This window comes from Trametes versicolor (genome assembly GCF_000271585.1).
Source record: "Trametes versicolor FP-101664 SS1 unplaced genomic scaffold TRAVEscaffold_12, whole genome shotgun sequence".
Classification (NCBI taxonomy): Eukaryota; Fungi; Basidiomycota; class Agaricomycetes; order Polyporales; family Polyporaceae; genus Trametes; species Trametes versicolor.
Window position 1 is genome coordinate 609,687 of NW_007360332.1, and position 25,868 is coordinate 635,554.

General features: G+C 57.9%; 8 protein-coding genes across 8 annotated transcripts; 5 read left to right on the forward strand and 3 right to left on the reverse strand.

Moving 5' to 3' along the window:
• Nucleotides 1-664: 664 nt before the first annotated feature.
• On the forward strand, nt 665-3,349 carry TRAVEDRAFT_133118 (uncharacterized protein; the record flags this gene model as incomplete). The annotated part of the gene is made up of 15 exons (XM_008045770.1): nt 665-1,079; nt 1,150-1,231; nt 1,286-1,312; nt 1,374-1,416; nt 1,471-1,512; nt 1,565-1,601; nt 1,656-1,694; nt 1,753-1,865; nt 1,913-2,260; nt 2,321-2,502; nt 2,556-2,637; nt 2,695-2,877; nt 2,955-3,022; nt 3,083-3,185; nt 3,239-3,349. 15 exons carry the CDS (start codon nt 665-667, stop codon nt 3,347-3,349), a joined length of 1,875 nt encoding a protein of 624 aa, XP_008043961.1.
• A 741-nt stretch (nt 3,350-4,090) lies between these two features.
• On the forward strand, nt 4,091-5,974 carry TRAVEDRAFT_60827 (uncharacterized protein; the record flags this gene model as incomplete). The annotated part of the gene is made up of 9 exons (XM_008045521.1): nt 4,091-4,310; nt 4,374-4,523; nt 4,577-4,645; nt 4,705-4,736; nt 4,789-4,819; nt 4,881-4,982; nt 5,048-5,248; nt 5,307-5,552; nt 5,631-5,974. The coding sequence occupies 9 exons, from the start codon at nt 4,091-4,093 to the stop codon at nt 5,972-5,974; spliced, it is 1,395 nt and encodes a 464-aa protein (XP_008043712.1).
• A 487-nt stretch (nt 5,975-6,461) lies between these two features.
• Nucleotides 6,462-11,419, reverse strand: TRAVEDRAFT_174083 (P-loop containing nucleoside triphosphate hydrolase protein; the record flags this gene model as incomplete). Its single annotated transcript, XM_008045522.1, has 5 exons — nt 6,462-7,620; nt 7,675-7,960; nt 8,019-9,526; nt 9,580-10,787; nt 10,836-11,419. The coding sequence occupies 5 exons, from the start codon at nt 11,417-11,419 to the stop codon at nt 6,776-6,778; spliced, it is 4,431 nt and encodes a 1,476-aa protein (XP_008043713.1). The 3' UTR covers nt 6,462-6,775.
• A 2,970-nt stretch (nt 11,420-14,389) lies between these two features.
• On the forward strand, nt 14,390-16,874 carry TRAVEDRAFT_154778 (general substrate transporter). The gene is made up of 12 exons (XM_008045523.1): nt 14,390-14,404; nt 14,455-14,542; nt 14,623-14,765; nt 14,827-14,909; nt 14,961-15,122; nt 15,193-15,454; nt 15,516-15,610; nt 15,675-15,786; nt 15,847-15,896; nt 15,952-15,967; nt 16,022-16,207; nt 16,269-16,874. The coding sequence occupies exons 2-12, from the start codon at nt 14,496-14,498 to the stop codon at nt 16,754-16,756; spliced, it is 1,644 nt and encodes a 547-aa protein (XP_008043714.1). The 5' UTR covers nt 14,390-14,404; nt 14,455-14,495; the 3' UTR covers nt 16,757-16,874.
• A 293-nt stretch (nt 16,875-17,167) lies between these two features.
• Nucleotides 17,168-18,968, forward strand: TRAVEDRAFT_133406 (uncharacterized protein; the record flags this gene model as incomplete). The annotated part of the gene is made up of 2 exons (XM_008045524.1): nt 17,168-17,551; nt 17,610-18,968. 2 exons carry the CDS (start codon nt 17,168-17,170, stop codon nt 18,966-18,968), a joined length of 1,743 nt encoding a protein of 580 aa, XP_008043715.1.
• A 271-nt stretch (nt 18,969-19,239) lies between these two features.
• TRAVEDRAFT_133681 (Mov34-domain-containing protein) lies at nt 19,240-20,370 on the reverse strand (the record flags this gene model as incomplete). Its single annotated transcript, XM_008045525.1, has 5 exons — nt 19,240-19,302; nt 19,361-19,463; nt 19,522-19,618; nt 19,674-19,698; nt 19,756-20,370. The coding sequence occupies 5 exons, from the start codon at nt 20,368-20,370 to the stop codon at nt 19,240-19,242; spliced, it is 903 nt and encodes a 300-aa protein (XP_008043716.1).
• Nucleotides 20,371-22,281: 1,911 nt separating this feature from the next.
• On the reverse strand, nt 22,282-22,539 carry TRAVEDRAFT_102257 (uncharacterized protein; the record flags this gene model as incomplete). Its single annotated transcript, XM_008045526.1, has 1 exon — nt 22,282-22,539. A coding segment is annotated over one exon (258 nt), but the record flags the coding sequence as incomplete, so codon positions are not given.
• Nucleotides 22,540-22,881: 342 nt separating this feature from the next.
• TRAVEDRAFT_31538 (capsular associated protein) lies at nt 22,882-25,663 on the forward strand. The gene is made up of 7 exons (XM_008045187.1): nt 22,882-23,414; nt 23,464-23,607; nt 23,660-23,762; nt 24,020-24,545; nt 24,602-24,967; nt 25,028-25,248; nt 25,348-25,663. The coding sequence occupies exons 1-7, from the start codon at nt 22,965-22,967 to the stop codon at nt 25,428-25,430; spliced, it is 1,893 nt and encodes a 630-aa protein (XP_008043378.1). The 5' UTR covers nt 22,882-22,964; the 3' UTR covers nt 25,431-25,663.
• The last annotated feature ends 205 nt before the right edge of the window (nt 25,664-25,868 follow it).

Genomic DNA, 25,868 nt, shown 5'->3' on the forward strand with positions numbered 1-25,868 from the left:
CGCTGCTTACTCCCTTCGAACCGTGATGACCTGAAAAAAAAACGCCTAGAAAGCCACTTCTTCGCACGGAAGTGACTCACGCTAATTGTTGGAAACATTATGCTACAGCTTTTGCCTGTAAGTCTTAGCAGTCTTGTCCGCATTACTGATTATACATACTAATGCTCCCTTCGCTGGCAGTGCCTGTTCAGTTGACGTTCTCAAAAAAAACGCAGTCCCACCTTCGCTCCAACAGCACAAGCTGCATTTTTGCGCGCCTGCTATCTCTCGGGCGATTCTTTGCCAGCAATAGCGAAACTAATGAACGCGCAGAAGGCAGAGCACGCGCCTCAGAGTTTGGCAGAAAAGGCAACCGTGGGACGCACGTTCGTGCGCCCGAGCGATACCACCCATGCTCCTTCCCGAAGCGCATGGTTCGCTGCCAGAGCGAGTCCATGGAAATACCTCGCTTCTGTGCCTGGATGCTCGACCAGCGACGCACGCCTGATGGCCCTCCGTTCCGAGGCCGGTAATTTGGGACTCGCATCGAGATAGGACGCGTCTGCACGCGCGATACACCGTAAATGCCGGAACTCTACATCTGGGGAGGTACGGGGCTCTCTCTCGTCTCGCGGCTCACCTCGCCTTCTCCACCGGGAACCCCGCTAGGGTCATCGTTCGCAGCATGTCTTCCTCGGAGACGAGCTCGCATGAGCACAAGGCCGCTCACGACGCGTCTGAGCAAAACAAAGATGCGTCTGGGAGCGCCCCAACACGCTCGCGTCGTGGTCTCGTCTTGGGCGTCGCAGCAGCAGCAATTGTAACTCTAGCTCTCGCACTCGGGCTAGGACTTGGACTCGGACTACGCCATAACCACGGCCAAAACTCCTCCTCAAACCCGAGCGCGAGCGCAGGCACATCTGGCGGCGATGGCAGCATCCCAAGTAGCCTCGCGGTAGTGGGCACTCCAGATGCCAGTGCCGCGTTCCTTTCCATGGACATCGCGAATGCAGCGCCTACGACACGCAACTACGACTTTGTCGTAGAAGAGCGTAGAGGCGCGCCGGACGGCGTCGAGAAGCTCATGCTCGTCGTCAATGGTAAGCGCTGGTCTCTGCAACCTGCGGGCAGTGGAAGATGGGTCTTGAGCTGAGGCACGACCCTATATAGGCCAGTTTCCGGGACCCACCATCGAAGCCAATGCCGGCGATCGCGTAGTCGTCAATGTCACAAACAAACTCCCCAACTCAACGTTCGTTGACAATTTGTCTTCACTCAGCCTACTGAGACTGATCCCCTCTCACAGTGCGATACATTGGCATGGGCTATTCCAGTAAGTGATGCAATACCAGGCATCAGTGTATTGCATTTCCGAGTCCTCACGATGCACGTAGGCGTAACACCAATTTCTATGATGGCACTTTGGCGATCACTCAGGTACACATTTATCCTAGGCTCATATTTGAGTGAGCTGAACAGATACTTACGCAGTGTGGCATCCCTCCCGGCGAGTCCATGGTCTATAACTTCACAGTACGTACACCACATTGTGCACGTTCGCTCCGAGTTGACCCAGTGTACGTAGTTCGACGGCTATGTCGGCAGCACCTGGTGGCACGCCCGTAAGCAAAGAGTACCTCGTGTATCTCATCGTCCCTAACAACTGCGACGAGCAGATGCTGGAACACAATACACCGACGGAATCACGGGAGCCTGTGAGCGGCATTGTGTCCTGCGGGAAACTTCCCTTGCTTACCTACTCCGCGCGGATAGTGATCGTGCACGCGAAAAACGAGTCCGTCCCCGCGTACGACGGCGACCTCGCTCTCCAGATGGCGGACCTCTACCACGGATTCTCCCCCGCCCTCCTCAACCTCTACTTCACTGTACGTACACGACCGGCCCTGCCCCCGTATACGCTGACTTCGCGTAGCCCGGGGGAATTGAGGGCACCCCTGGAAACGAGCCCGTCCCGGATGGCGGCACGATCAACGGTGTCGGCCAGTACGGCGCGTCCAACAGCTCCTTCTTCAATGTAACCCTCGAGGCCAACAAGACGTATCGCCTCCGGCTCATCAACTCGGGCTCGTTTGTCGCGATGCTCTTCTCCGTGGACGGCCACGTGCTCACCGTGATCGAGGCGGACGGCACACCCGTCACTCCGTTCGACGTAGCGAGCGTGTCCGTCGCGGTCGCGCAGCGATACAGCGTGCTCTTGCACACGAATGGCAGCGCGGGCGCGTATTGGATGCGCGCGGGGCTCGACCAGGATGCGTTCACTGTGAGCGGCTCAAGCTGTTGCTTGACGTGAAACAGAGAACGATATTGATGAATGTTGCAGTACGACAACCCGGGAGTCCAGACGGAAGTGCGCGGTATCCTGCGCTATGGGGTGGACAACGACGCCATACCGGATGTCGCGCTCCTCGATAACCCTCCCGATCTGCCAAATGGCTCTCCGGGTGACCTCGACACGGATGACCTCGTTCCTGTTGGCGGCGGACCTGCTCCTAATGCTACTTTGTGAGCTATCCTTTCGTTGTCACTGGGAGGTACGAAACTGACAGCCATTGCAGCAGCGTGTATTTCACTATCTCGATGCAGTACACGGGCGGGCCGAACTACCTGTCCCAGTTCCTCTCGTTCATCAACAGCACGGTGCGTTCATGATCACCCTCTTTGCGCCAGCTCAGGAGCTGACCAGTCTCTGCACAGTCCTGGGAGCCGCTGCAGGGCACATCGAGCCTATTCTCGCATCTGGGCAACCAAACTGCGGACGGCTCAGCCACGCTCGCGGACTCACAACTGGTCACGACGATCGACGAAGAGCACATCGTCGAATTTATCATCGACAACCTGGACGACGGGGACCACCCGTTCCACCTGCACGGTCACAAGGTGCGTGGTATCTGCTGCTGGAAGCACCTAGAGTTGGACAATGCTGACAGCAGTCCTCGTAACCTGTATGTGCTTAGTTCTGGATCGTCGGGACCGGTGCGGGACGATACCAGCACCAAGCCCTTGACAACAAGGCGCCGATGCTGTAAGCCCCGTCCTTCTCTGCTACTCTCCGGGAATAGTACATTGACGACAAACTACGCAGGCGCGATACCCTCGTAATCCCCGCGTACACCTACACGATCCTGCGCTTCGTCGCGGACAACCCCGGCTTCTGGGCATTCCACTGCCACATCCAGTGGCACATGGTGAGCGCTTCTACCAATGCACGTAATCGCGCGGTGCTCATTGGTCTCCGCAGGCCGCGGGGCTCCTGTTCCAGGTGAACGTCCTCCCGTCGGAGAGCGCGAAGTTCGCGATCCCGCAATACATGCTCGACCAATGTGCCAATGCGGGGAACCAGCAGCCGTGACAGGCAGACCTCGGTGTCTTGCATTATGTGGTTTTGCGTTGCTGAACAGACGAACGAGGCCCCGCGCGATTGGGCGCGGACGGCGACGAAGAGCGGCGAACCTGTTGTCGATGTAAAAATAACATACGGGCTGGGTCGATATCACCGCCTCGATGGTCGCGTTCTGATAAAGAGGTCGATCGAGCATCGAGCACGGTGGTCGCGGCGCACGCAGCGCAATCGCGAGCGGTTGGGGAGGGTGGCGTCGGTGTCGCGCCCTGGCATCCAAGTGCCGAAGAGGAGAACGTGCTGATGGCCTGCGCGCGCATCTCATCCTTTCGGCGCACCTTCTTCAAGATATCCGCCCCCGCCCGTACGCATTTCCTTTCCGGCGACGCACGTTCGTCGCGTACCACATGCCGCATTGCGCGTTGGCAGACGTCCGCGGTTCCTCCGGGACGAATGCTGGCACACGACCCCACCCATCAATCTAGCTCGACCGGGCTGGACGCGATCCCTGCCAGGTTCGACGTACAGATACCGGAAATGCGGAGCTCAGCGACCTCACAGGCACACCATCAACTTCCGGAAGTGCAGACAATTTCGCCTCACTCTTCGAACGTTGGCCGCTGTCGACGCTCGGGGCTCGGAGGCCCCTCCGGCATAAAACCCTCGTCAAAATGAACGGGATCGCTCGTGTCTTCCCTGCGGCAGACGCGTCTGAACTCGGTCTCCTCGGTCAGCTGGTCGACGCCGCGCACGATGTACGTCGCTCCCTCGGTGCTCGCCCTCGCGTCCGCCCTCGCCGTCGCGACTCCTGCGTTCGCTGCAATCGCGCAGAGCTTCTTACCGCCAGCTGCGTCGCCTGAGTCGTCCTCCGCGAACTACACCGGACAGACGAACGGCACGATCTCCAACACGCCCTTGGTCAAGGGCAAGGCATTCGACCGCTTCATCCAAATCTGGATCGAGAACACCGACTGTACGCGGCATCCTGTACTCGTTGGCGTACGTTGGCGATATTTACTGACAGTTGCGTGCACAGATGACACGGCCGCGTCTTCACCAGTGTTCCAAAACCTGAGCAAGGAGGGCGTGCTGTTCGATCAGTTTTACGCCGTCACCCATCCTTCGGAGCCCAACTATCTCGCCGCCGTAGGCGGTGACTTCTTTGGGGCGGCGGATGACGACTTCTGTTAGTTCAATACCATCTGTTGGATCACTGCTCCTGATAGTGCAATCCTCCAGACCATATCCCGCAGAATGTCTCGACCATCGTAGACCTTCTCGAGGCGAAGAACATCTCTTGGGCGTCTTGTAAGCGCAACCTGCGATCTGTCCACATTGTCACCCTATGTCCTCATGTTGTGTACTAGACCAAGAGAACATGCCCTACGATGGTTTCACGGTATGCACTATTCATCGAGGACTCATGCGAACACTGCTCAACATGTAGACAGGGCTTCAACTTCACACAAAATAACTACCTGAGTACGGCTTCAGTGGCTCGCTTAGCTTAAAGGCCTCTGCTAATCGAGCTTCATTTTGGTAGGCAACGACGGTAACTACACGTACTACGTGCGCAAGCACAACGGCCTCATCGTCTTCGACTCTGTCGCGAACGTCTCTGATCGTGCACTCCGTATCCGGAATTGTTAGTCCAAGTCCAGACGCGCTTTCAATGCCGAGAGTGCTGATGGGCTGCTTTTCTGCCTCCAGTTAACGACTTCGCCAACGACCTGAAGGCGGACGTCATCCCGCAATGGAACTTCATCACGCCAAACCTCGTGAACGACGGACACGACACGACAATCGACTTCGTCGGCGACTGGCTCAACTTCTGGCTCCTCCCGCTTCTCCAGGACCCGCACTTCAACACGAACCGCACCATCATCCTCCTCACCTTCGACGAGACTGAAAGTGCGTCCCCTCTCTCTAAGTGATCCCCGCGGGTAGCAGGCTGATTCCCGCCCACCAGCGTACACGATCAACAACCGCATCTACACGCTCGCGCTCGGCGGTGGGGTACCTGCCGCGCTGCGTGGCAAGACGGACTCAACCTTTTACACGCACTACTCCGCGCTCTCCTCAGTCGAAGCGAACTGGGGCCTCGGCGCGCTTGGCCGGGGCGACACGAATGTGACGCTCAACAACGTCTTCGAGTTCGTCGCGAACGCCTCCAACTGGACGAACAACGGCATCACCGGCGACTCCCCTGCCATCCGTACGTTCACCCGCTCCCTCCCTGACAGTAATATGCCAGTCGGAACGTTTTGAATGCTAACATGACGCCTGCCCACAGCGCTGCTCAACCTGACCGGCACGATCCCCGGCCCGCTCAACGTCGCGCTCTACCAGCCGTTCACAGCCCCGAACACCTCAGGGATCAGCCCCGGCGGCGGGCCCGTGTTCGTCGCCCCTGGGGTGAACAGCACGCTCACCGCGACGGCGCTGCCGGCGCCCGTCAACCTCACCGCACAGGGCAAGCCGAACCCGTGGAGCCAGGACCCGGGCATCAACTACGCCAACGGGACGAAGGTGATTAGCCCGCAGGGCACGAACGGGGCGCTCGAAATGGGGGTGGATGCGTCGGTGCTGGTGTGCTTCGCGGTGGGTGTTGTTGCGGGTGTGATCACTGTACTTTAGGCTGTTCTTGTGGTGTTTGGGACGTACTTGGCATCGTTACTACGAGTGTGTGTAATATTTGACACGAACCAAGTACTGTTCGACGTACTGTTCGACTGTAATGCGCGGCGGCGTGAGACGGGCGGAACGAGGCGCGCGGCGGTCGCTCAGAGAGTCAAGACGCGTGAGGAAGCGAGAAGGCTGCGTGTTACTGGCGTTGCGAAGACAAGGAGCGCGTCGAGGACGCGCGACGGACGTGTACAGTACGATTATGTAAGCAAAGTAATGGCGCGCGAAGCGCCCATTACATCGACGTACTGTTCGACGAGAAAGATCATGTTGATTCAAAACCCCGCGTAGCTAGACTCTTCGGAGACTCCTGCTGCGTATGCAGTCGCAAGTCTGCATCTACAAGTATACAAGGGTTCGTGTTCCCACATGCGAGTTGGTCTTGTGTCACAACGAGAACCGTTCATCTTTTCACACAGGGACGTATAGTGGAAACAATCGTCAATTCATTCGGTCCATGAAGACTCTATCACATGCGGATGGATACAGGGTACGTAAGTGCTAATGAGGTGATAATGTTACAGTGAGGGGGGTAATCGTTGCAGCCGTAAACGCGTCAGGAGTAATTCGAAGGTCGAAGGTACTAGTAGTACGGCCAGTTATACTTCGCTATCTGGTAACAGGGGTCGTGAGGTCGGTGAGTGTGGTGAGGGTGATAATGTGGAGGGAGATATCCAATGCTACAGTATCCAAAGAGTGGAAGAAAGATGAGAGAGAAAAAGAGATGTAAAGGAAAAGGAAGAGAGGAAGAGCTCAGTCGCTCATCCACTCGCCGCCGCTCGCGAGCTGCGCAAACACGCCGCGTCGCTCCATGAGCTGCTCGTACGTGCCCTGCTCCGCGACGACGCCGTCGTGCACGACAAGGATGCGGTCGCACATGCGCATCATCTGCAGCTTGTGCGTCACGACCAGCGTGGTCCGCCCCTGCTTCGCGTGCCGGAGCGTCTCCATCACCGCCGCCTGGTTCGCGCCGTCCAGCGCGGACGTGCACTCATCCAGGATCAGGATGCGTGCGGGCCGTGCGAGCGCCCGCGCGATCTGCAGGCGTTGCGCTTGTCCACCGGAGATGAGCGACGCGTTCTCGCCCACGGGCGTGTCGTAGCCCTTGGGTAGCGACTGGACGAAGTCGTGGACGTTCGCCGCCATCGCCGCGCGCTGGATGTCGTACAGCGACAGCGACTTGTTGCCATATGCGATGTTCTCCGCTATTGATGCGTCGAAGAGGTTGGGCTGCTGGCTGACGACGGAGACGTGGTCGCGCAAGTGGTGAACCTCGGTGGAGCGAATGGCATGAGGGCCAACGCTGATGCAACCGGTCGCGGGCTCGTACAGGCGCTGGAGCAGTGCAGCCATGGTGGACTTGCCGCATCCGGATGAGCCAACGATGGCGACACACTCATTCTCGGCGATCTCGACGGAGAGGTCCTTGAGAACGGGAACATCGGGGCGTTCGGGGTAGGAGAAGGAGACGTTGCTGAAAGAGACAGCGCCGCCGATCTTGGGGTGGAGGACGCCCCGAGATTCGTCGGTGAGAGTGGAGAGGTTCAAGAGCCGGTGGAAGTCGCGGGTGGCACGGAGAGACTTGGCGATGCGGTGAGCTATAGAAGAAATCGTCAATAATAGATCGACCAAAGAGAGCATCAAGGACGTACTGAAAGCCATGAGCTGGGACCCGATGGACACGGAGAAGACGACCAGCTGGAGAGTCTGGATCATCTGCAGGTACGAGTAGGTGCCGTTGGCGATGAGGACAGCGCCGACGTAGAACAGGAGCGCCTCCGCGAGGTAAATGAGGGCACTGGCAACGCCGTATGTGCATCCCTCGACGAACGCGCCGCGCACGCCGGTGGTAAGTGCCGACTCAACGGCGACGTCAAACCGGTCGCGGAACGCATCCTCGAAACCCATGGAGCGGATCGCACGGACATTGGAGATTGCCTGGATTTGGGTCAGCGTCTTTGCACAATCTGAAAAAAAATGTGGATTGTGAACTCACATCGTAGTACTGCTTCGCAACCTCCTCGCGCGCGCGTTTGTTCCTCACCTCGCACTTGGCGACGAGGTTAGACTGGAGCGCCATCGTCACCGCGAAGACGGGAGCGATCGCAAAGCCGACGAGGGTAAGTTGCCAGCCGCGCACGAGCGCCCAAATGAGGCCGACACCAAGCATTGCGATAACAACAAGGCCCTGGCAAAGCACACTCGCGATGAGCGTGCGCGCGTCATCGCCGTCCTTGATCAAGACCTGGACGAGGCTGGAGGGGCTGTTCTCGCTCTTGTCGAAGAACTTCTTGTCCTGGGCGAGAACTCGCCCGAAGCACATACGACGGATGCGCGTCACCCAGTTGACCGCGACGTTCTCCATCACGAGCACCTTGAGCCCCATGAGAATGCCGTCCGCGGCGGCGACCGCAAGGACGATGCCACCGTATTCGTTGATGATAGACACGTCGCGTGCGCCGTTGGAGACTTGGAAGAAGAGTTGGGAAAGCAGGAAGGAGAAGATAGGCGTCATCGCCCCGCTCGCGAGGCAGATGCACAGCCCAAGGAAGAGGATGAACTTGTTCGGGATGGTGGGGAAGATGTCGCGGATGAGCCTGAAGAGCGGCACCTCCGCGTCCTGCGCGGGCGCGTCTTCAGAAGTGGGAGCTTCCGGCTTGACCACTACAACCGTGGAGAGCGGGACACTGCGCCTCACTCGCCGCTGTTCGCGGGAACGGCGCTGATTTGCCGAGGTCGCACTACGCTCCAAAGCTGCCTTCTCGGCGTCGAAGCTGTCGTCGTCCTCGATCATGCTCTGAGGCCACTGCTTCGGAGAGGGGTGGTAGCATAGAGTGGGACTGGATGGCGTGAACTGCAGGCTCCGCCTGTTGCTCGCCGCCGTCGCCAAGGGGGCAGGAACACTGACTGAAGGGATGTCGATGTGCAGCGTCTTGCGCCGGATCCTCTTGATCTCCGTGTCATTGGGCGCGACCTGAGGGAACGCGTCCGCGGGTACGAAGCGGCTGATACGGTGCTGTGTTTGTCGGCGAGTTGCTACGGGTGTTGAGGGCTCCTCCTGCGTCAGCTCTGCGATGGCGTCGAGCATCCAGTGGCCGAAGGTGAGAGGACGGAATGTGGAGGGTGCCAGGCTGTGGTGCTTGAGGGCGCGTGAACTCAGACCGACCGCTTCCAGCTCCTCCTGCTTCTCCTCGTCCTGGCGTTCGAGGATAGCTTCGATCGGGACGTCTTCGGTCGCTTCGTCGAGCACCTCCTTCTCCTTGAAGCCACCCTCCGCCGTCTGAGTACGCGCCATACGGCGGAACTCGCTCTCGAAGCCCTCGAGCTCGTGCCGGAAACCCTGCTCGACCATCCAGCCGTCCTTGAGGACATGCACAAAGTCGTCAGACTCGATCTGCGAGAGGTCGTGGGTAATGACAATCGTCGTCATGTTGCGGCGCCAGCGCTTGATCGCCTCGAATACGAGGATGCGGGAGGTCGCGTCCAGCGCGGACGTCGCCTCATCTACGCGGTCACGTGAGTAAGACGCGTCTTTAGTCGAGTTGAGTTAAACGCACCCAGAATAAGGACCGTGGGGTTGCGCAACAATGCGCGTGCAATAGCGAGTCGCTGCTTCTGTCCGCCAGACAGGTTCGCGCCATTGGTACCGAGCTGGGTTTCATACCCGTCGGGGAGGTCCCGCACGAACTCGTGCATGAGCGCCGCGCGGCAGACCTTCATCACCTCCTCGCGTGTCACGTCCTGAGGCTTCCGGACGTTCCCAGGTCCGGCGAGGCCCATCGCAATATTGTCGTGTACACTCATGTCGAACAGGATGCAGTTCTGCGACACCGCCGCGATGTGAGTACGGGTGTACTCCTCGTCGAGGTAGCACAGCTCCTGGTCGTCGAGGAAGATCGAGCCAGCGCGGGGAGTGTACATGCGCAGGAGAAGCTGAGCAAGCGTTGACTTGCCCGAGCCCGAGCCACCGACTATGAAGGACATCTCGCCAGGGGGAAGGAAGATCGAGATGTCCTGGAGGACGGGCATGGTCGGGCGCGAGGGGTACGCGAACGTGACTTCGGAGAGTTCGAAGTGCCCACGGCAGTGAGGGGGCCGGATCTTCCTGAACATCGACGGGCGACGAGACTTCGCAATTGGCGAGAGCATGGACGCGCCATAGGGAACGGGCTCCTGCGATTGGGACTGCGCGAGGGTCAGGAGTGCGACCATGGAGAACTTGCCCTTGGTAAGCACGATCAGCTGCGGGATGCACATCTGGAGGTTGCTCGTCGCAATGAGGCACGCCCAGAATACGGACATGACCGTGCCGGGGGAGATGGAACCGTCGCGCACGAGCTTGGCGCCGAACCAGAACGCTTGCACGAACATGGCCATCATCACGAATTGCGACGCCCCAGAGCTGAGACCCCACACAGCATGGCACTTGACGGCTGCGCTCCGAATCTTCTCGACCATGTCGTCCAGCTGCTCTTGTTCGTGAACCTCCGCGTTGAAAGCCTTGACAGTCGCGATGGCCGCAACCGCACGGTCGATCAAGGTAGCAGCCGACGCGCTGTGAACGCGTTCGGATGCGAGACGGGGTCCTACAAAGCCCTGAGAGAGCGCCTGAATGATCATGAGGACCGGGACGGCCGAGAGGATGACCAGGGTGAGGGACCAAGACCAGACGAACGCGAGGATGAGGCTCGTGATGAAGGTAGTGGTGTACTGGGTGACCATCCCTGCAGCGAGGGAGGAGGCCATGCGAACCTCGTCGGTTTCCCTGCGACGCGTCAGTAACAAGGACTAGAAGTATGAAAATGTTACTCACCGAGCAAAGTTCGCCATCATGCCACCAGCGCCGATCGGGCCGTCTCCCTCGACGGCCTGCACAGACTCCTCTGAACCCATCTTGGTGTCGAACCAGACCATATCCTTGCGAGTCACTGCGGCGTATATCCGCTTGCGAACAGCAACCAGATTCCGCTCACCAGTCCATATCCAGAGACTTGACGTTACGCTGCTGATGGCAAGAGCAGCCACCGCAAGACCAACCAGCTCGATGGCTGCGAGGCCTACACCGTGGAGAAGCTGGTGCTTGGCGTCGTCGGAGGGGTTCGGACCAGTGGGAAAAGCAGCAAAGGAGTCAAAGGAGCGGCCGATGACATAGGTCATGAAAGGCGCGACACCGCCGGCGAAGACGGAGGTGAGGATGGCCGGGAGGATGAGGACGAAGAAGTCGCGACGAGTAAGGAGGGAGAAGAGGAGCCTGAGGGACGGCTGTGGTTGTGGGCATTCCGGGATAGACGTTGTCGACTCGACCGGAGAAATGTGAAGGGTGGTGGCGGAACGAGGAGTGGGGGGGAGGTTGAGAGAAGATGCGTTGGGGGTCATGCTAGTCGTTGAAGTCGTCATGCCGGTGTCGACGGCGAGGTCCGTCGGGCGACGCATCTTGGATGCAAGTGTCGAAGACGAAAGGAAAGAGTGAGGAGTGAAGAAGGGGGAGCGAACATGCTAGGTGGGCCATGGCTTTTGTCAATTGTTGCATGCACAATCGACCTTCGTCTGCTGCACAGACAATAGCGCACCGAGACGCCCGTCATTGTCTCCCCCGCCGTTTCCCACGCTCAAACAATAGGCCATCGGGCCGGCGCTTGTCCCCCTCCCTTGTCGCGATCAGGTCCCATCAGCATATTCCCACGCTATTCCCGACGCGCCGACGCCGGCACCGATGGTCACATTCTACCAATCCATCCCGTCACACACCCAATCAGTAACTATCAGGAACGATAGCCACAGATGGTACTCACCAGTCAGAAAGCAAGCAGACGAGAAGAGGGCCAACGAATAGGTTTTGTGAGGCGTTAGATGACTGCTGCACTAGCATCTAATGGATCGAGAGCGATTCACAGCCATGACGAGCTATCAAGTTCCACGAGCCAGGAGTTGGAAAGCGTTGTTGTGTGCCGATATTGCAACATGCTTCTTGGAAGAGCGTACTGATGAAAAACTGACATGTCACAAAGGAGGGAGCCTTGGTATGCAACGGAGCTGGAATGGCATCAGGGTGATTGGGAGCGGGGGGCGGGAGGGGAAAGAACTAGCCAGTCATTCGAGAGCGACAATTTATGCATGCGCGGGTAGTCTAGAGACCGATGTATTGGATCCGAACAAGGCGCTTCCCTTCGAAACCCGGTGCACTTATGCTGTCGATCATATACAAGGTTCCGAGCAAGATGTCTGTCAGAATAGAAGCACACCTGAGCAAAGATATTCAAAACAGAAGGTTAATCTTATGGCTTTTCCCAATGCCAAACGACTCCTCTGCGCTAAATGCATATAGAAGATATGCATCCACTATCCTGGTAGAAGTGTGGGTGGGTATATATACGTAGACGACTACGGTCATATATTCTCGATCTTCGAGGGATACTTATCTGTATACAGGGGTGTTGGGAGCGACGTCAAAGTGGATCCTGCAAGGTGGCTGATCGAATGTTTTCAAGTATAATAGAAGTGCCAAATGACGATCGCGCCGCTGTTCGGTCTCCCAGTCTCGAAGGCTGCAGAGCCCCTTCTTTCGTTAAGGAAGCTTCATTCGGACTACTTGATATGAACGGCCTCACGTCGGGCACTGACCGCCCTCTCGCCTACCCCGGGAGCCGACCCCCACGATGACCGTCTCGAAGTTATCCCTTCGGACTGTCTAGTACAAGACCATGTTGACCAACTCCGAACCCACAACGGCGGGTTCGCTGTGAACATCAAACACACACAGAAAGATACCGCTAAGGAAGCGTCACCTCCGCTGACGGACTATACAGCGGGAGTCTTCTGCAGCGGCAGCGGGACCGGGCTCTGGCTCCCAGGTATCCGGCCAAGCTCGGGTGTGTGTCTTAACATGTCTTCCCTTCGCCAAGCGCAAATGGCCTCGGATTGTATACAGAGTGGTACGAACCACAGGGTACGCGTTTGGTCGGAGGGCCTCCTGCGTCTCTGTTAAGGTGTGCGTACGATGCGGACGACAGACCCTTCCCTGTTGGATGCGTTTATGTGCACATCCAGCACAAGTCAGGCCGCCGCGATGCTGGTAAGCGCTGATATCCCGTTCCCAGGTATGGATGTGAAAGAGACTGACCGTACGCACCGCTCCAGATGGCGCACGGGGGACGCGGGGCACTGGTTAGCGTATCGTACGGAAGTTCATCCGCATCTACGAGTAGAACGAGCATCCGACGCGAAAGGACTTGGAACTGTTTGTGGCGAAAGGCGGATGGCCCGGGCGGGTTCCGAGGGCAACGGCGCAGGCCTATGCTCTCAAGAGAAAAAGAAGAGCGTAGTCGTAGCGTCGCCCACTCCCCGCGCTGACGATAGTACTTGGTCAGATAACCTGGCTGCACGGAACTTCTCGCACTCACCTCGAAATTTCCCCTGCATCTTTTCTCTCACTATTCAACTATTTAAAGCCAACTCCTCGACCTCATACATTCGAAGGCTTGACCTGCATACTGTAAATCAGCGTAAGCACAGTTCATGATCATGCCAATTGAGGCCGTGCCAATGATCTCGAAGCGGGTTCTCTTCAGGTCCATGTAGCTGTTCTATTGTATTCGGCCGCACTCAAACCCTCACCATCACCTACTAGCATGTATCTCTCATTCCCTGATGGAGGCCTCGCGTAAAGTATACTTCAAAGCTTGTACAGTGCTTACCAACGCTACGACCCAATTCTGACTTGAACGGATGTCATCTTGATTCCAGCAACGAGAGCACGTAGACGGGACCGCTGCGGGCGTCCTTCGTGGCGTCCATCGCCAAGAGTGGCGATAGGATGTGGCTGAGTTGTTGCCACCGTGCGGGCTCGTACAGAGCGTGGCGAGCGTCCTTGTCGACGTCACCGCTGCGTCGCAATCAGCACGGGACAGCCGTCTCCCACCCCAGCGTCCTTTTTCTCCCCCGTTTCTACACCAGAACGTTCATGCAGTCCCTCATATGCCACCCAAGGCCGGTCTTGTGACCATCGCAACGTACAGCATGACAGGTTCGCAGTCGAAAGAGAGTTGAGTCGGTCCGGAATCCGTCGTCTTTGATTTTCAGCGCGCAAGATGCAGAGCAGTAAAGGTCGACCAAGGCATGCCAGACGACGAGCAGACTCCAGCAGATTTTGAAGACCGGTCGCCGAGGTCGTGGCGAAAAGCAGGTGCCACGCGAGCGGGTAATCGATTCCGTCGCAGTGGACGAAGGAAAAGAGGAGGAGGGTTCCTGCCGGCCGTCCGGGGAGAACCTTTCCCCATCTTCTGATCAGCGTTCACGCGGGCGAGTCCGTCTGGGGTCGTCGCCCTTATTTATTCGTCCGATGCTTTCTCGCTGCTCGACCCCGACGTCCAACTGCACTCACGCGTACGTTCTGCCTACCCCGCACCTGCTCAGTCCACTCACGAATCTCCCAGACCCCCGATCTCCACACCCGGCGGCGGAACGATTGTTGGCCATGGATCGCGCATCGAACGGCTCTGAGAAAGCACGAGATGCCCAGGCGTGAGTGTGGTCTTGTTCTTCCTCTGTTCCGTGCGAGAAGAGGCCCACCTCGGAGGTATTAATGGGCTTTTGAGTTACAGTTACGAAGACATTGAGGGAATCTCTTCTGCGGTGGCCTCCGGCGTCATCTCCGAGGCCCTTGTAGTCGCCGAGGGCGAAGAGCGAACGACATGGTTTGTGTGGCTGCTGGTCGCATGCGCGAGTATTTCGGGTCTGCTCTTCGGTGAGTGGGAAGCACACTCGGGAAACCCGCCAAAATCAGCATCACTCAATATCGAGTGCAGGTTACGACACCGGTGTGATCTCCGGGGCGTTGGTAACTATCGGAGGGGATTTAGGACCCGCGGAGCTCTCGTCCGGCCAGAAGGTGCGTCTTCTATGGTCGTATATCTTCAACGGTCTCATTATATGCGCACAGGAACTCATCACCTCCTCTACTACCCTCGGTGCGCTCCTGGGAGGACTCGCCGCGGGCATGCTGAGTGACTTCATCGGCCGGAGACCTGTAATGGGGATTGCGGACATCATCTTCATTGGCGGTGCGATCGGACAAGCTGTCTCCCACACCGTCTGGTCCATGGTACGTCTTCCCCACTCTCCGAGTCCTCGCGTACTCGCGGAACCCATGCTCAAACGGCTCTGGGCGGCAGATTGGCTGCCGTTTCCTCATCGGAATCGGTGTAGGCGTCGCCGCATGTGTCGCGCCTCTGTACATCCAGGAGCTCTCCCCGACCCGCCTGCGCGGCCGCATGGTCGTCGTGAACGTCGTCATGATCACCGGCGGACAAGTTGTTGCCTACGGAATAGACGCGGCATTCGCAAACGTGCACGGCGGGTGGCGCTGGATGGTCGGCCTAGGAGCGCTGCCCGCGGCCGGGCAGGCGTTCTTCCTGTTCTTCCTCCCCGAATCGCGTAAGTCGCCAGTTTGTGTGATGCGTGGGTTGTGTGCAGGGGCTGATTTGGAAGGACACAGCGCGTATCATGATCCGCAGGGATAACATGGAGGCGGCGCGTGGGACCATGACGAAAATATATGCGTTCGCTACACCGGAGCAAGTTGACCTCAAGGTGCGTTCCCGGATATGTCTGTAGAGGCGCATATAGCCGGTGCTTACGATACGTGATCTTTCAGGTGCGGACACTGGCCGCAGCGGTGAAGCTGAGCGTCGAGATCACGAACACAACGACGCTCTGGCAACGCATACGGCTTATTCTCACCGACCCCATTAACCGGAGGGCGCTCAGTAAGTTGTGTCTTCGCAGAGTCCCACGCATCCGGGGCTAAGTACGCATATGGTTTTCAGTCGTCGGTTGTGGTATGCAAGCCTTCCAGCAACTCTGTGGATTCAACACCGTAAGTCATATCGTATGACACCCGCTCATTCACATCGCTAACATGCAGGTCGCAGCTCATGTACTACAGCGGTAAGCCCTCCAGAGCCCTAGCTTAAATGCCCCTGGAACTAACGTGGGCTCTAGCTACGCTGTTCAAGGAAATTGGGTTCGACCAGCCGACCGCCGTTGGACTCATCGTCTCGGGCACGAACTTCATCTTCACGCTCCTCGCGCTCAAGTATATCGACATCATTGGCCGCCGCAAGATCATGCTCTGGTCTGCCCCCGGCATGATCGTCGGCCTCGTTCTTGCTAGTGTCGCCTTCCATTGTGTGTATTCATCTCACTTTATGTCAAAAAGGAAGACGTTATGTTAACACCTCGCGCGCAGTCCTCACGAAGAAGACGGGTGGGAACCTCGTCGATGGCACGCAATACTCAACGACTTGGTCCGCAATTGTGCTCCTCGCGATGATCGTGTACGTCGCATCGTACGCGACTGGCCTTGGGAACGTACCTTGGCAGCAAGGCGAGCTTTTCGGTCTCGAAGTACGCGGTATCGGTACCTCGCTCGCAACGACGACGAATTGGGCGGGCAACCTGCTCATCGGTGCAACGTACCTCTCACTCATGGACCGCATCACACCCGCCGGCGCGTTTGGCTTCTACGCCGGGCTCTGTCTGCTCGGCTGGCTCTTCGTCGTGTGCTGCTTCCCGGAGACCGCGGGTCTCAGCCTCGAAGAGGTCCGCACCATCTTCCGCAACGGGTTCGGCATCGCGGAGAGCGAACGCCTCAGGCAGGAGAAGCGCGCCTTGCGGCTTGGGGATAAGGCGAGGAGAAAGGAGGCGCGGGAGAGGTTGGACGACGAGAAGGTGTGAGTGTCTGCGTAGAGGTGTGATTTTCTTTTGCTTGTTTGCTTGCTTATAATGCTGTGCTACGACTGGAACGACTGTATTCTTGTATACGCGCGTAATGGATATACTAATGTACGGATGCCAACGAGCGGTAGCCTCTCAACAGGAAAAGACGTATAACTTATTCAAAGCATCTCCAGGTCTCACCGCCTTGGCGGAATATTCTGGGCATTTATTATGGCGGGCGTCAGTGAGGCGGCTAATGCGCAGAAATCAGGTTCCGATCAAGACACGTATGAACCACCATCATGGTGAACCGCGCTCTATCAGGACGACGATACTTTCGTGGCACTCGTACAAAAGTCGGATCGTGAGCAACGCAACTCGCATATCTCACACCTTGACTTCTTCTCCCTGCATAGTGCCTCTCCGACAATGGTGCAGATAAGCGAGATCGCGGCGCACACGGACGATGCCCCGCTTTCCGAGCCTGAGTTCCCCTCGCCGTTCGTCTTCAACGACCGGGACCCCATCACGCTCGTCGAGCTGCGCATGCGACGTTTCTCTGGGATAATCCGCGCGAAACCAAACTGGTGGGAGAAGGTCCACGACGCGGAGCTCGTCGCGAAATGGCGCGCCGAGATGGTCGAGCAGGACCGCGTCTCAGTTGACAGACTCTGGAACGGCGTGAAGCGCTCCGACTTCGAGTACGGAGAGACGCAATGGCCGCGCGAACCCATCACGAACGCGCAACTGGACTACATCTTTGCCCAGCTCAAGCACCAGGCTGATCAGCGCGACCCCGCCACAGACATTTATGTGAGCCTGTCACTTATGCATTGTTTGATGCTCGTGCTCACCTTTTCGTGATTCCTAGGCAGCGGCTGTTCCGAAAGTCTACGAGTCTAAGAGCCTCATACCCGCGGACCTCAAAGCCGCCTTCGTCTCAGGCGCAGCTGTCCTCGAGGATATTCCCGATGACAAGAAGGATTGGCACCCAGGCTCAGACTATCAGGTCTTGGACCTCGCTCACCCCTCGCTCTACTGCCTGTGCATCGGTCGCTCCTATGTCCACACCCCCGATGCTCCCACTGGGGCAAATCCGGTACATCTCATCAGCGAGGACGAGTACACCACGCACCGGCCTGATCTCGCCAAGTACATAGGTCAATATGATTCGTACGCTATCTCGCTACTGCATCAATGGCTCCCCACAGATTTTACCGTGTCCGAGACTGGTAACGTCGAGGCCTTATCCTACATCAACAACCTCCACCCCATCCACCACCACGCACTCTATCCCGCCATTTGTTCCATTCTTGCACGCTTCGTGCCTCTCTTCGAGAAGGTGCTTTCAGACACGCTCAGTCCAGAACCCCCGCTGGCCATCACTGCCGATCCATTCGACTGGTATAGCCACGTTCCGGATGCATCCGACAGCGACGAGGCTGCTGAAGGGGAACCAGAGGAGTACGAGAGGTGGCCACACGTCCCCGACCCGGAGCCCTTCTCTCCTCCCAGGGACGAAGGACGTGTCCAGTTCAAGCTCGGCGGGCGCACCGTGCAAGTCATCGTGAAGCTCGCGAACATAGTCCTCACACCGGAAACCCCGAAATACCCCGGTGGATCATGGCACGTTGAGGGCATGATGAACGAAAAAATCGTTGCGACGGGCCTGTACTATTATGCCTGCGAGAACATCACCGAGTCGCGGCTCGAATTCCGTACGGTCGTCGGCAGCGGCGACGACTGTGGAATGTCGATGGACTACGAGAACAACGACAACATCGGGTACCATACCGTGTACGGCTTCAGCCAGGGTGATGCACTAAACCAGAAGCTCGGGCACATCGTCGCGCAAGAGGACAAGTGCGTCGCGTTTCCGAACATCTACCAGCACCGTGTGGACGGCTTTGAGCTCGCGGACTCGACGAAGCCCGGGTACAGGAAGATTCTGTGCTTCTTCCTGGTCGACCCGCTCACGCGGATCCTCTCGACAAGTGATGTCCCGCCTCAGCAAGCGGAGTGGGCGATGGACGAGATGCAGCGTGCTGCTGCGCTGCTACGCTTGCCCGTGGAGCTTTTCGACATGATCGCGGAGTATGCGACCGTGGGGATGATGTCTCGGGAGGAGGCCGAGGAGTATCGCGCAGATCTTATGGAGGAGAGGGCTGACTTTATGATGCAGCATAACGAAGCAGTATTTGAACTCGGGTTTTCGATGTGCGAACATTGAAATTGTTTGTATATATCAGCTTGCTACACCATTGCACTATACAGTTCACTGGCGGAAAGGTCTGGACTTGACGGGTCCTAGCCTGCACTGAAATTTGCGAGAATGCATCGGCATGGGACGCGCGCGCACATGCTGGACGTGTACTATTGAGGATGAATCACGTTTCGATACATAACAAGAGTAACATACACGAGGGCCTACAACTAGATGACACAGATGGCAAAGACAATTAATAAATCCTACTTTCCTCCTCTCCGAGTATGACAAGCCGCTACCGCAGATCGCAGATCTCCAGGGGCATGTCCTTCATCTGTACATGGCAGTTGTCGCAATCCTACAAGATCACAAAGGGTCAGGCGCAATCGTGGTAGGATGAAGCGGGAGACACGCACGGTATAGATAGGCACTTCTGGATGCGGATGGAATGCCTCCTTCGCGTTGCACTCGAGGATAGTTTGGAGGCCGCCAGGGTCTGTGAGCCGGAAGATGCCAAACCTGCGCCAATAGATAGAAGTTAGTACATGGGCGTCAAAGAGGTACAGGGGCCACTCACTGTGGCGTTGAGGACGGCGCGCAGACGACCGCGAAGGATTCAGGGAGCATCCGCTGGAAGCCGGAATGGGTGTGCAGATCGACCGACGACATGAAGCCTATGAAACTTCGTATGAGGATCGTCCCGTACGGGATCTGCGATGAAGCACTTACATGACTGCGTAGGATGCGTGTGTATCTGCAGACGCAGCAGTCGTTAGTACGTCCTGCACCCCAAAACGCGTACTGGACGCACCCATCCGAGCGTGATCAAATGCCGCTCTTCCGTGAACTGCAGCACGAGCTCCTCCTCGTCCATCATGCACGTATCGCTCGTTGAGTGCTGCTTCGGGATCAGCAGCGTCGTTACGACATACTTGGTACCCCGGTCCTTCCCGAGCAGCAGCCCGCACGTCTCGCGGTTTTGCAACGTGTTCAAGCGCGCGATCGACAGGAACCGTGGCAGGCACTCGCGCGGCAGCTTGATCGTGCGCAGCTCCTGCACGAGCGTGTCGCGTGCGCTCCCGGGCACGATCCGTCCCGCAGTGCTCGTCGTAGACATGGTCGAGCGGTGGCCAACGTCTCGTGTGGGGGAAGGGGCGGGGAAGGGCGATGCGCGCGAGCCGTTGGGGGAGGGCCCACGCATGCCGCCGTGTGACTGCGTGTGCTGGTGCGCGTATGTGGTGGGGACCCGACGGACGTCTGGTACGGGCATGTGTGGTGGATAAGGGGGAATGACCGGTGCAGGCTCTGGTTGGTGGGAGAGGAGGTTCGAGTAGAAGCCGTTGGCTGCTGCTTGCTGCTTTGTCTCAAACAGGAGGAGCGAGGCATCAGCCTGAGGGGTCTTGGATATATGCGTATTAGCAAACATCGACTGCAGCGACGGCGCGTAGCCTTGCTTCAGCTGGTGCTGCGACATGAGGGAGGGATATCTGATGCTGCCCATCTCTGGTGGTGGCGGAGAAGTCGTGGTCAAGAGCGATTCTGGCGTGGCCCTGCAGCAGCCGTTAAGTATCTGACGCACAATAACGATAGACAAACCTACCCTGGGACAATCGGTCTGCCCTTCGGAGTTTGATCGTTCCGCTGCGACCGAGAGGACGGTTTCCGCTCGACACCCTCAGCATCCGTGGAAGAGTCGTCGTCGTACTTGTTCGGGCTCTCGAGCGGCATGACAGGTACAGTGCTGCCCGTGCCGTATGGATCGCCGAACGACGACTGCTGCGAGGGAGGCGGAGGCCGCGACGGTTGTGGAGCATACAGTGGCTGCGGCGCATTGTTCGAGGCCGCATCTGCGTTCGTCGGACGATACGATGAGCCTCCTGCGGGTGATGGTGTGAGCCTTGCAATGTCCCGTCGTGCTGCTCTCGCCGCCGCCTCCGCCTCCTGTTGTCGACGCACGATGCCATCTTGCTCCTGTGCCCGTCGTTCGTCTGCTACCCTCCGCTTTGAGCGGTCCTCCTCTCGTCTGCTTTCATCCGCCTGTGAACGCCTCTGATCGTCCTCTCGCCGCTGCCTTTCCCCCATCGAGATCCGCTCGGTTTCTGCTAACGCCCTCGCTTCTGCCGCACGTCTCGCACCCACGTCCTCCCTTCTGGCCTCCCCGGACTGTTGCCAGGCAAGCTCGGCGCGCGCCTGTCGCTCTCGCTCCTCCGCTTGTCTGCGGACATATTCCTCCTGCTTCCAGACCTCCTCTCTCCTCGCTGCCTCCCGTGCCTCTCGCGCGCGTTCCTCCTCGCGGCTGAGCCCCGGATCTGCCGATGAAGCCCGGCTTGATCCTGGCGTGTTTCGCTGGCTCGCTTGCCATTGATCATAGCGCTCGACGAGTATGGGCTTCAGCTGGCTCAAGCTATCGAGTATGTCTTGGCCATTCTGTATGGATGATGGTGTCAGTAACGATGCGCAAACACGCAGCGGAAGTCACGAAGAAACGACACCTGGAAACCAGTCGAGTCCGAAACATGGAAACTGTAGGCCCAGCGTAACGAGTATACCCAGAATCTTTAGACTGTCTTACACGCGCCATATACTTGTACCGATTTTGCGCAGCTTCTGCCTAGACCGTTAACTCCCACAATGGAAGGAATCAGGGGCGATCTCGCTACGTGAGTTCCACATTTACCCTAGAAGAAGCCAAGCTCTACCGTCTCGCGAGCGCAGCCACCTACCCCCACCTTGAGTGGTGACGTTAGCGATCCCGGCGTGCGTACGCGACTGTATAACCGTCGCCGATTCCGCCACGTCCAACTGGCAACGTGTCACTCTTCGCACTAAAGAGCGGCGAGGAACCCATGTCTGTCACATCTAACACAGTTCTGCCCACCTCATCCGCCTGTCTGCTTGGCCTTCGATCATTCCATTGGCTCGGGATATATGGCACCCGGTTTGCTAGAGAGCCAAGGTATGGACTAACGTGCATATACCACACTCCTGTGCGCGACCACAAGCCGAGATGTATCGCTGGTGCAGATGTGTTGAAGTAGTCGATGCGCCTACCGGATGAGGTCGAAGGCAACAAGCTTCGGATCAAGTCTTCTGCAACCCCCGGGGGGCAACTGAGGTATCCAGGCTTCAAACTCATCCAAATGCCGTCGGATTATATGCATGGGGCACAGCCGCCACATCGACGATATGTCCGGCCGTGCCTCAATAAAGGTTAACGATCGGGATGGTACGAGAAGCCGGTGCTGTGTCGCCTACGCGATGGGTCGTCTGCCACATTGCCAGGCTACACTGACCAGAGCTTCCCCAAATCCCAGCGATGCCATTAAAGTAACGGACGACTGACCATTCCAAGGTTACTTCGCTGATCGGCACTCAGCAGCGTCTGATACTCTCTGTGGGTAGGGAGTTTCTCGAGGACGATCGTAGCGGCTTTCGCGTACTCCACGAATGCGGCTTCATAGTCGTGGGCCTGTATTAGAGATTCAGCTGTTCTCCGAGCCTTCTCAGCCGTGCGTAACCAGTGTTTGAGGCCTAGGTTTCCATTCCAGAGGTTCTCCTGGGCCTTGGCGGCAAGTTCGGCAATAGTAGCTGGTCGATAGTATGCGCGTGAAGATGAAGCAGTATTTGGATGGCTGGGGCCTGCACCAGCAGTATTATGAGGGCTATGAGGGTATATCGGGGAACTCATGGTGGTAAAGAACAGAGATGAGGAGGTGGTCTTAACTCATGGGCGTACCGCCGCAGTCTGAGCTCATCCGGCCGGTAGGCGCCCCGCTGCCTGACATAAGCAAATACAGGCGCCCAGTATGCGCCCAATGTAGTAATTAATTAGTCCAGCGTGGCGGAAAGCAGCGGTCGGGCGGGACAGCGAACAGGTTGTTCCTGAACTGCTTGTTTCCCCTCTTCCTCCCTCCCAACCAGTCCGCTCATTAACCCCACGACTCGTGCTGTCGACCCGGCGTCGAGGTCCAAAACTGGGAATCAACACTCACGACCACGCGAAGAGCCCGGCCTGCCATCATGTACGAAGGCCTCTCTGGCCAGAAGAAGGGCCTCCTCTTCCTCACGGCTGTTATCATTGCTTTCATGCAAGGGGGTCTATGGGCGGCGCGTAGGCAGCAGACAGACAACTTTCCCGATAACTCCCTGGTCGTGTCTACCTCCCGCTACTTGCCTTTCAGCAGAGGAAGCGCGAGGCCAACAATCAAGGAGCACCCGATACCCAAGCTCATGGCGGAGGCGGAGACGAAGTTCAGAGACGTCTTATCAAGACAGAGCAGGACGCTTGAGGACGCGGTGAAGGAGTACGAGCGGCGGTACCACCGGAAACCTCCTCGCGGGTTCGACCGCTGGTGGGCATTCGCGCAGGAGAACGGTGTGCTCATGATTGACGAGTACGACAACATCGACGAAGACCTCGCGCCCTTTTGGGAACTTCCTGGAGAGCAGATGCGATGGCGCGCAGGCTTGGTGAGTGACTACGCAATGTTAGCGTATATATTCTGCTGAGCTATCGCAGGCGGGCCACCTACCGTTTGTCGATGTTGTACGCGTCAAATCGGGGAACGCGACCGCAGTGAACCTTCTGGATGGCTACGAAACCGGAGACGTGAGTGCACGCGCGAAAGGTCTGCTGTCCATGGTGGAGAAGTTCCAGGGCGAGGTACGTGATGACCGCAGCGTACCTTCTCGAAGTCTTGTTAACAAGATGTCAGTTGCCGGATCTCGAGTTTCCGGTCAACGGGATGGCTGAAGGGCGAATCCTCGTACCATGGGAGAGCAGAGTACGCTCTAACCTGACAATGCAGTCCAACCTCGGTGAGTACGCACTGTTTCGTGTTTAATCAACGGACACCCTTTGCGGATATAAGGTGCGCAAGCGGCTGTCGCGTCATTCTCGGTGATTACCACGCTACATAACGGCTCAAGAAATCTTGAGAAAACGGCGGCACTGCTACGGTAACAAGTGCAACGCGTGTTAGCAGGAAGCCCAGCGTGTGGACCACATCGCGTCCCTTTGGATACAGCCTGACGGAGTGCCCCAGAGCGTGCGCTGACCATCTTCCCGCCTCTAGACGCGGTCCGTAATGAGCTCAGTGGTATCCACCACCCTGACTGGCACGGAGAGGGAAACGTCTGGGAGGCGTTCCGGCGGACATGCGAGCCTGGCACCGCCGCCCGCCGCCTATTTAGCTCATTCCGCGCCTCATCGACACACAAAACAAGCCAGCTCTCCGCACGGAGCGAGGAATTCGTGTTCGCCCGCAGTACCGCCGGCAACTACTCTTTCTGCACGAACCCGTGGGCGCACTACAACCAAGGCCACTTCTTCTCCGACTGGCGGACCATCCCCGCAATCTTCCCAATGTTCTCGCCCGCGAAAGCGTCCGGATACATGGACATCCGGATCCCGAGCCATTACTACTACGCGCAGACACGGCGGTATACCTACGGGTGGGACTCCGTGAACTTGCAGCTCAAGCCCGTGGATGACATGGAGACGCCCTGGGACGAGAAGAGCGATAAGATATTCTGGCGGGGTGCCTCAACGGGTGGCGGCAGCTCGCCTCCTGGATTCGCTGCACAGTATCAGCGTCATAGGTGCGTCGTGTTCGTAGCTCTCGGGGTGGCCTCGTGCGAGCTCGCTTCCGCCTCAGATTCGTGCGTCTCGCAAGCGACCGGTCCTCGGCTAACCGTACGGTCGTCTTCGCCGATCCGCCCGGGTCGACGAACTATATCTATGCCGATGTTCCCGCTGCGGCACTGAACGATGAGGTCATGGACGTGGCATTCGTCAAGGTCGTCGGAGCGGAGAACTTCCCAGGCGGCCACGACACGTTTGTGCAGCAGCACCGCGTCGACGACGGGGGTGTCAACCTCGGCGACCACTGGAAGCACAAATACATTGTGGACCTCGATGGAATGGGCTACTCGGGCCGATTCTTCTCGTTCATGGAGTCAGACAGTGCTGTCATGAAGTCCACTGTCTACCGCGAGTTCTTCTCGGACTGGATACAGCCGTGGTGCGTCTTGTTCCGTACCGTCTCCGCTTTCTCGTGACCGTACCTGACACGTCCCCAAAGGTTGCACTACATCCCCATCTCACAAACGTACTCCGAGATCTACAACGTGCACGCGTTCTTCTCCGGCGCGACAGAGTCCACCCTCCGCGCCGCGAACGCGACGGCGCTATCGATACCCCCAGAGCAGCGCAGGACCGTCGATGGCGATCGGAGGCTGCGTCGGATCGCGCGCGCGGGCAAGCAGTGGAAGCGCACGATCGTACGACGGGTCGATATGGAAGGTGCGTACCTTACTTTGGCGTGTCGCTTGCCCCCCCTTCCCTGCCGCCTCGCGTTGTTCATATGAACACTCCGCTGACCACCACGCTTACTCCCCGCAGCATACGTTTACCGACTGTGTCTCGAGTACGCGCGCCTGTGGGCGGATGACCGGGACGCGATGAGCTATACGCTCACCCCCTAAGCTTTTCTCTCCACTCTTCACGGCGCCTTCATGGCATCCGTCCTTTTCGTGGTCATCTCCGCCCCCGACCACTGACGCAAGTATTGGTCAGCTGGCGGGTTCGGCATTGCTCCTGGGGTCTGCGGGACGTTTCACATAGAATTAGCATAGGATGTAGTACTACCAGCTGTCCGCGCGCTCCGCCGCCGTAAATAATCGTAGAGTCCTGGGTAATCGCATGCCTCGTGATAGCGGGAGTTGTGTGGGCTGCGGGGCCAACGGCGACCCTGAGATCTGAACGCACTCCTCGACCTTTCGAAAGTTCGTAGATCACCCAAAAATGTAGAACAATCGTGGAGCTTCGGCGCTCACGGATTTGCCACACCTCTACTTGCCACCACCATGCCGCATGAAAGCCTTGCCATCTCATTGTTCTGCGTGCTGGTGGACTGTCTCTCA